The sequence below is a fragment of the Lepus europaeus genome, chromosome 10 (assembly GCF_033115175.1).
Source record: "Lepus europaeus isolate LE1 chromosome 10, mLepTim1.pri, whole genome shotgun sequence".
Taxonomy (NCBI): Eukaryota; Metazoa; Chordata; class Mammalia; order Lagomorpha; family Leporidae; genus Lepus; species Lepus europaeus.
The window spans coordinates 9,283,557-9,292,468 of record NC_084836.1 but is presented as its reverse complement, the minus strand read 5'-3'; the positions used below and the strand labels follow the sequence as shown (position 1 = coordinate 9,292,468).

Sequence of the window (8,912 nt, the reverse complement as noted above, 5' to 3'; positions counted from 1 at the left end):
TTGTATCTTTGGTATTAATGCTTAATTTCTGGAAAATCCCATAAACAATATTTTAAGAATTACAGGCAATCTGGCCAGCGCTGCGGCTCACTAGGCTAATCCTCCACCTGCGGCGCCAGCACACTGGGTTCTAGTCCCGGTCGGGGTGCCGGATTCTGTCCCGGTTGCCCCTCTTCCAGTCCAGCTCTCTGCTGTGGCCAGGGAGTGCAGTGGAGGATGGCCCAAGTGCTTGGGCCCTGCACCCCATGGGAGACCAGGAGAAGCACCTGGCTCCTGCCTTCGGATCAGCGCGGTGCGCTGGCCGCGGCGGCCATTGGAGGGTGAACCAACGGCAAAAGGAAGACCTTTCTGTCTCTCTCTCCCACTGTCCACTCTGCCTGTCAAAACAAAAAACAAAAAAAAAACAAGCATTACAGGCGATCTTATCACACATAAACTTCTCTTACGAGTCTGTCCCTCTCAAAGCCCCGGTGCCTTCCTCACACTTCCTGTAGCTTGCTTAAATCTTCAGGCACTCTGCCCTACCTTTCCCCTCCCAACCTCGGATGCGCCAGTCATTCTACTTCGGACAGAAAATTCTTACCGGCACTGCCCTTTCTTTATCCAAACATTTCTTTTCTTAACCTTTCTTGCCAAGAGTACATTTTCATGCTTATAACTTTTTTTATTTTTCTCTCCCTTATCTCCTGATTTCAACTTACATTTTGAAATGACTCTCGAAATTTCCAAATTGGGGCCAGCATTGCAGTGTAACCGCCACCTGTGGCGCCAGCATCCCATATGCTCACCGGTTCAAGTCCTGGCTGCTCTACTTCCAGTCTAGCTCTCTGCTGTGGCCTGGGAAAGCAGCAGAAGGTGGCCCAAGTGCCTAGACCCACACGGGAGACCCGGAGGAAGCTCCTGGCTCCTGTCTTCTGATCAGTACAGCTCCAACCATTGCGGCCCTTTGCGGGGTGAACCAACGGAAGGAAGACCTTTCTCTCTGTCTCTCACTCTGTCTGTAATTCTATCTCTCATATAATTAAATAAATAAAATCTTTTTTAAAAATTAAGTAAACCTGGCCGGCGCCGCGGCTCACTAGGCTAATCCTCCGCCTTGTGGCGCCGGCACACCGGGTTCTAGTCCCAGTCGGGGTGCCGGATTCTGTCCCGGTTGCCCCTCTTCCAGGCCAGCTCTCTGCTGTGGCCTGGGAAGGCAGTGGAGGATGGCCCAAGTGCTTGGGCCCTGCACCCCATGGGAGACCAGGAGAAGCACCTGGCTCCTGGCTTCAGATCAGCGCAGTGCGCCGGCCGCAGCAGCCATTGGAGGGTGAACCAATGGCAAAAGGAAGACCTTTCTCTCTGTCTCTCTCTCACTGTCCACTCTGCCTGTCAAAAAAAAAAAAAAAAAAAAATTAAGTAAACCTTCACAATAATAAAAAGGTGTGTGATGTTCCTGACTGCTGGCGCCATCCCTCACTACACAAACTCCGGGCAGTAGGCGGGTCAGAAACGGTATCTCGGCACATCTGGTGCTGGAGCCAAGCTAAAGAGGACCTTTCCAGTCTCCTCGCTCTTTTTAACTCCTCCCAGTAGGGGTGAGGCAGTGCGGGAAAGCAGGGGGCTGAGCACAGGGCCCACCCTGAGGAGCTGTGGGGGAGGGGCGCCCGAGGCACCTTGTCCCTTCTTCCCGGAACAGCCAGTTCCCTGCGTCTGGGGTGCGTCCTCGTCCCAGACTAACAAGCGGGGACGCTGCGGCCCGTGGCCGGCCCACTGCTTCGGACACCCCCCGGGGCCCCCGCATGCCGTCCCAGGGCTCCTGGCTCCAAGTCCCGGCCCCGCTTCAGACTGCAGCTCCCTGCCAACTTGCACCCTGTGAGGCGGCAGGTGCCCGCTCCCGTCCTTGGGTCCCTGCCACCCATGAGGGAGACCCAGCTGGAGTTCTAGGCTCCTGGCGTAGGCCTGACCCAGCCGCTGCTGTTTCTGGCATTTGAGGAGTGAACTAGTGGATGGAAGATTCTCTCCGTCCATTTGTCTCTCCCTCTGTCTCATTGTCTGTCTTCCAAATAAAATGAAAATAAGTAAATACCAGAAAGAAAATGAAAGAGAGAGAGAGAGAGAGAGAAAGAAAGGAAAGAAGGCAGGCAGGCAGGCAGGCAGGCAGACAGACGGGGCTGGCGCCATGGCTCACTTGATTAATCCTCCGCCTGTGGCGCCGGCATCCCATATGGGTGCTGGGTTCTAGTCCCGGTTGCTCCTCTTCCAGTCCAGCTCTCTGCTGTGGCCCGGGAGTGCAGTGGAGGATGGCCCAAGTGCTTGGGCCCTGCACCCGCATGGGAGACCAGGAGGAAGCACCTGGCTCCTGGCTTTGGATCAGCACAGCGCCGGCCGCAGCGGCCATTTGGGGAGTGAACCAACAGAAGGAAGACCTTCCTCTCTCTCTCTCTCTCTCACTAACTCTGTCAAATAAATAAAGAAAGAAAGAGAAGAAAAGAAAAGAAAAGAAACAAAGGAAGAAAGGGTACTGGGGCCGGTGTGGCATAGCAGGCAAAGCTGCCGCCTGCAGCACCTGCACCCATATGGGCACCGGTCTGAGTCCCGGCGAATGCACCCAGGAAAGCAGCAGCAGATGGCCCAAGTGCCTAGACCCACGTGGGAGACCCGGATGAAGCTCCTGGCTCCTGGCTCCTGGTTCTGGCCTGGCCTGGCCCTGGCTATTGGGGTCATTTGGGGAGTGAACCAGCAGATGGAAGATGGACCTCTCTCTCTCTCTCTCTCTCTCTCTCTCCCTCACTCTCTCTTGTAACTCTGCCTTTCAAATAAATAAACCTAAAAAAAAAAAAAAAAAAAAAAAAAAAAAAAAAAAAAAAACCAGAAAGGTGAACTCAGCCTGGGAAAAGAGACAGAGGGAGTTTAGAACCACCTGAGCCGCCTTAGCGCCACTGGCCCAAGTCCACCCTGTATCAACCTTGTGTGAGACAGCACGACTGGGGTCAGCGCTGTGGCCCAGTGGGTTAATGCCCTGGCCTGAAGCGCCAGCATCCCTTACGGGCACGGGTTCGAGTCCCGGCTGCTCCTCTTCCAATCCAGCTCTCTGCGGTGGCCTGGGAAGGTAGTGGAAGATGGCCTAAATCCTTGGACCCCTGCACCCTCGTGGGAGACCAGGAGGAAACACCTGGCCCCTGGCTTCGGAGCTGTTGCGGCCATCTGGGGAGTGAACCAGTGGATGGAAGACCTCTCTCTCTGTCTCTACCTCTCTCTGTAACTCTGTCTTTCAAATAAATAAAATAAATCTTAAAAAAAAAAAAGCACGATTTCTCCTCCCCATTTACAGATCGGGAAATTGAGGCAAGCCCAAAGGGACGCATCAGGATGTCCTAGGGGTGCCCAGGAGGGCCTCCCTGGGGACCCAGGTGCCACACAGTGCCGCCCCTGCCAGCCTGGGCCCGCCAGACAGGGGCACGGTGCTCCCTCCGTTTGGTGGCTAACACTTGTGGTACTGGACGCAAGGTTGGAGGAAGGATGCAGGAGCAGTTCCCCCAGCCCTGAGGCCTGGTCCCCCTCTGCATCTCAGCTTTGGTGGCCAGACCTTGCCTGAAAAGCCCTCTTTCCCCCTGGGGCAGCGAGGGGACTCCCAGGGGAAGGCTTGGGGCTGGGCTGGCCACGCCCACCCCTGAGCGGACTGAGGTTTGGGGAGGCCGAAAGGAAAAAGTGAAACCACTGTGGTTGGTTTTGGAAGGAGCTGCTTGTCTGGGAGGAGGGCGAAGGGGCTCTGGGCGCAGCCCAGCCCGCACACTCCTCTCCCAGGCTGCCTGGCCGCTGGGGGCACAGGGGCTGGGCTGGCCCGAGGGCAGGGCTGGGCGGTTGAGGGACTGGCCTTCAGTGAGTCACTGAGAGCCCCATCATCCTCCCTCTGGAGCCGGTGATGGCCAGATGGGGAGGGGGGTGCCCAGGCCAGCTCCCCGGGGGGTCCCTCACCTTGCCCAGCGCTCCCCCGCCCTCTGTGCACCTGCCTCCTGGGTGTGAGAGGAGCATCCTCCCACCACCCTCGCCTCTGCTGCTACAGGGATCTCTGCAGCTCCAGTCGGGCCTCAGCACTCACTATTCTAGAACCTTCTGTGGCTGCCCGGCACCTTGGACTGTGTCCAAGCCCTTCCTCTGGCCTGTGAGGCCCTGTACAATCTGGATTCCCGGCTCGTCCCCCAAGCCTCCCCCTGCAGGGCCGCGTGCCCACCGCTGCTCCCACCCCTGTGCTCTCATTCCTGAGCTCCTGCGCACCTGCAAAGCTCGCCCTTCGCGACCCACCTTCTCCACATCCTGCGGCATCTCCATCCCACCACAGGGCTTGCTGTGACCGTGCCGCTTCTTAATCAGGTTTCCGGCCAGTGTCCACCCCAACCGTGGGCTCCTTGGGAACAGGGACAGTGAGGGAGTCGTCTCTGAAGGTTCTGAGGCCAGCCCAGGGCATGTGAGAGCTACAAAGCAGAATATCTGCTGAACGCATGGGGAAAAGGGGGAGGTGAAGAGAGCAGACTGGGGTGCCCAGAGCAGGGCCCCCAACCCCTCATGGCCGGGCCCACCCGGGGCTGCTCCCCAGGCCCGGCACCTCCCAGAAGCCCCAGCAGGCCCTTCAGGGGCCTGAGGTTTGAGGCACGAGCCCCAGCTGGCAGTCTGGGGCCTGGCACCCAGCCCAGACTTTTTTTAGACTCAGAGAAGAGCACAGCCCCACTTGTGGGGGGGCCCCGGGCCTTGTGGTCCTGGGTCCCCATCCCTCTGCAGTGCCCACAGCCAGAGCCACGCCCTGACCTGCCTGGGAGCAGCCCCCACCCCAGCCCAGCACTGATTCTCTGAAGCCCCCTGCACATGCCCTCCCTCCCGCCCCCGCCTTCTCCAGACACGCACTGAGCCCTGCCTGCTGGCCCCAGGCCCCCGTCCCATCAGCTCTTGGGCCCAGCTCAACTATTTTCCATTGGCTTCCCCCAATCTCTGCCACAGCACAATTTTGGAGAGGTTAGGGCGGGGCTGGAGGCAGAATAGGAGGTGGAGCTTGGGCCTCGGGGGCGTGGCTTAAAAGGGAGTTCCCCACTCTGATTGGTACCCTTTGCTCCAGAACTGGCTTCAGAATTCCATGGACTCCACCCCTGGCGGCCCCTACCCCTGTTCTGACTTACAATTGGCTGAGCTGCCAGGGGGCGGGACACAGACCAGGGTCCGGGCCACTTAAAAAAGGGAGAGCCATCAGGGGCCATCTCTCGGGCGGAGCCTTCCTGACAGCCGGTGCTGCAGCCTTGGGATCACCCATCGTCCCACTTCAATCATGGCTGTGAGTGTGGGGCCCCCATCCCAAAGTCCAGGGGAGAGTGTAGCGGAGCGGGGGCTGGGCTCTAGTCCCAGCTCTGTGGCCTTGGAGGAAAGTCTTCTCTTTCCTGGGCCTCAGTGATCACATCTATAAAATGGGGGTGGGGACCATGGTCCCCCAAGGCCTTCTCTGGCTTAAGAATATTCTGGATCCCTTCAAGGTCTGACCGTTCTTCCTGCCAAGTCCGACTTTCTGTAGTTCTCTATGAAGTGGGAGTGGGAAGGGTGTGGCCGGGGCCGGGGCCGGGGGGTGGGGGGTAGACTGGTGAGGCCCAGGCCACTGTTCCTCTCCTCTACCGCAAAGAGCCTCCTTCCCCTCCCCCCTGCAGCTGTCCCCAGTCACCCGACCAGCTCAGAATCGTCCTCTGCTCCAGAGAGTTCTACAGAGTAGCCAGGACCTAAGAGAGGCTGCCCGGCTGGGGCCTTCCCTGGCTGAGGGGGGTGGGTGGTCCTGCCCAGCCTGGTCAGGTGGAGGCTGGGGGGGTTCCCCACGTCAGCCCCAAGCTTGGAGGCCGAGGTGGGGAGGAGGCAGAAGCTTTCCCAGGCCCCCAGGGAAAGGGTTCTGATTGCCGGCAGAAGGAGCCACTCACATCAGTTAACTCCTGCCCTCCTGCCCCCCGGCGCCAGCGCCCGGCTGCCCGCAGTGGCTCGGTCATGTTAACCCTGAGCCAGCCTGGCTGCAGCCCCGGCCTTGGCTGCTGGCCCTCCTGCAGAGGGCCCTGGCCGCGCCGCGCCTCTGTGGCCACCGTGCCTCTGCAGACAGGCACTGGAGAGGGTGGGGGGTCGCTGCTGCAGCCCAGGCCACTCCCTCTACATTCAGCGGGACCTTGGAGGGTACCCCACCAGGACCCCGCTCCTCTCCATCTTCTAAATGGGGCACAGAGCATAGCACCCCACCTCCCAGACCCCTTGGAACCCAAAATCCCCCAGCAGCGCCTGGGTACAGATGCAAGCAGACCGGGCAGGGGACGGGGTCTTTCCCAGGTCCACAGGGAGACTCAGGGGCCAGAACTCACTGCTCTGCCCCCCAGGCTTCGTGCTGGTCTGCTCAGGGAAATCAAGCTAGGAGGGACCACACTCATGCCCCCTGCCACGGCAGCAGAGGCCACGGCCCCTAACGTGTCTGGGTGGCGTCTTGTCTCCGCAGGGTCTGGTGGCCAACAACCTGAAACTCCAGCCTGGGCAGAGCCTCCTGGTGCGTGGCGAGGTGGCCCCCAGCGCCAGTCGGTGAGGCTCGGAGGAGGGCGGCGGGCGGCAGGTGCGGGGCTCTGAGCCGAGGGTCCCGACTGGGCGGGTACCGGGTTTGGGCGTGGCCGGCCAGAGCTGCGGCTCCTGGCAGGGAGCGGGTTAACAGGCAGCTGCTGAGTGAGTCACTTCCTCCGCTGGGTCGGCCCCTCCACCAGCCTCCCGGAGCCTCTTAAATTAAAACAGCTGCAGACCTCCCCGCCCTCCCCGCCACCCCACCGCCCCCACCACCCCGCAGCCAGCGTGGTGTGGGGCTTGAGGCTGGGGGCGGGCAGAGGGGATGAGGGGGCGTCCCCGCCGGCCTCCCAGAGGGCCCTCCTTCCTGCGGTGGCTGGCCTGTGCTTCTGTCTTCTCTTGCCGCAGGCCGTGTGACCCTGGACCCATGAGCCACCTTCCTCCCTGAGCCTTGGTCCATCAGTAAGATGAGTGGGGGAGGTGCGAGTGAGGAGGAAGTGAGTGCGGATGCTGTCGGGAGCCTCCTGTGCGAGGCGTGCAGAGGCCGGGCGGTAGCATCATGTGTCCATTCGTCCCTCAGTGATTATCTGCTGCTGTGTGTCGCGCTCTGTGCTGGGCGCCAGGGGTGACAGACAGGAACCTTCTGGAGGGAGTGTGCAACCGTACTCAAGGGCTAGGACACAGTGTCTGTGGCAGTCGTGAGCTTTCAGCCCCCAAGGCCCTAAGAGATGGGGCAGGCACTGTGGCGCAGTGGGTGGAGCCACCGCCCGTGATGCCAACACCCCATATGGGCGCCAGTTCGGGTCCCGACTTCTCCATTTCTGATCCCGTGCCCTGCTATTGCACCTGGCAAAGCAGCGGAGGATGGTCAAAAGTACCTGGCCCCTGCCACCCAGAATGGAGTTCCTGGCTTTGGCCTGGCTGAGCCCCGGCTATTGGAGCCACTTGGGGAGTAAACCAGTGGACGGAAGATCTCTCTGTAACTCTGGCTTGCAAATAAATAAGCAGTTTTTTTTTTTTTCTCAAAACCTTAAGAGAGGGGCCAGAGTTGTGAAGCAGTGGGTAAAGCCATCGGCTGCGGCCCTGGCATCCCGTATGGGCACTGGTTCGAGTCCCGGCTGCTCCACTTCCGATCCGGCTCCCTGCTAATGGACTGGGAAAAGCAGTGGAGGATGGCCCAAGTGCTTGGGGCCCTGCTGCCCATATGAGAGACCTGGAAAAAGCTTCTGGCTCCTGGCCCCAGCCATTGCGGCCATGTGGGGAGTTAATCATTTGATAGAAGATACCTCTGTGTGTGTGTGTGTCTCCCTCTTTCTCTGTAACTCTCAAATAAATAAATATCTTAAAAAATAAAAAAAAAAAGGTCAGCTTTCTGAGTGTGGGACTTTCTTAGAAAAAAAAAAGACCCTAGACAGCCAGCCTCCTGTGCAGCACCCACTGTACAGATGGAGAAACCGAGGCGCAGCCTGTGAGGGGCCAGCTCCAGGTCACACAGGGCCAGAGAGAACACAGGGTCAGGGAGCGCCCAGCTCGGTGGGCTCCGGGGTCCCGAGAGGAGGGCTGCTCTGGGGTGGGGGGGGGCTACGGCCTGCTGCGGTGCCTCAAGCCCTCCCCTCCCCCAGCTTCATCGTGAACCTGGGCCAAGACATGGACAACCTGTGCCTGCACTTCAACCCCCGCTTCAACTCCCAAGGGGACACCAACACCATCGTGTGCAACAGCAAGGAGAAGGGCGTCTGGGGGGTGGAGCACCGCGAGAAGGCGTTTCCTTTCCAGCCGGGCAGCCTGGCCGAGGTGGGCGAGGGCGGCCGGGCAGCGTGGCTGAGGTGGGCGAGGGCGGCCGGGCTCTCCAGGGCGGGGTGGGGGGGCAGCCCCTCCCCTCTCTGAACCCCGCCGCTGTCCGCCCCGCTCACTGCCCTCCCGGCCCGCAGGTGACTTTCTCCTTTAACAAGGAGGATCTGCTCATCAAGCTGCCGGACGGGCACACGTTCAAGTTCCCCAACCGCCTCAACCTGGAGACCATCGACTACCTGCACACCAGTGATGACTTCAAGGTCAAATGTATGACCATCGACTGACGCCTGCAGGCTCACGGTTCTCAATAAAGGCAGCTGCCTCTGCACCCCGAACCCGCCTGTGCGCACGCGTGTGTGTGTGTGTGTGTGTGTAAGGGGCATTCCCCCCACTCCACGCCCAGCTGCTTCCTTCACTTTCAGTCACCCCCTCTGATACGTGGTACCCCTGGGCCACGTCAGAGGGGACTCAGTGCTAACAGAGTGGGCCCCCCATCCCTGCCCTCACACTGCTCCCGGTCCAGTAGGCCCCGGCAAACAGCAGGTGCTCAAACGATGCTCCCTAAAAATGAAACCAAGGAG

The 8,912-nt window shown here is 60.0% G+C and overlaps 1 protein-coding gene across 1 annotated transcript; it reads left to right on the top strand.

The window, feature by feature from the left end:
* The first annotated feature begins 5,193 nt into the window (after positions 1 to 5,193).
* On the top strand, positions 5,194 to 8,666 carry LGALS1 (galectin 1). The gene is made up of 4 exons (XM_062202870.1): positions 5,194 to 5,302; positions 6,485 to 6,564; positions 8,160 to 8,331; positions 8,469 to 8,666. The coding sequence occupies exons 1-4, from the start codon at positions 5,297 to 5,299 to the stop codon at positions 8,613 to 8,615; spliced, it is 405 nt and encodes a 134-aa protein (XP_062058854.1). The 5' UTR covers positions 5,194 to 5,296; the 3' UTR covers positions 8,616 to 8,666.
* The last annotated feature ends 246 nt before the right edge of the window (positions 8,667 to 8,912 follow it).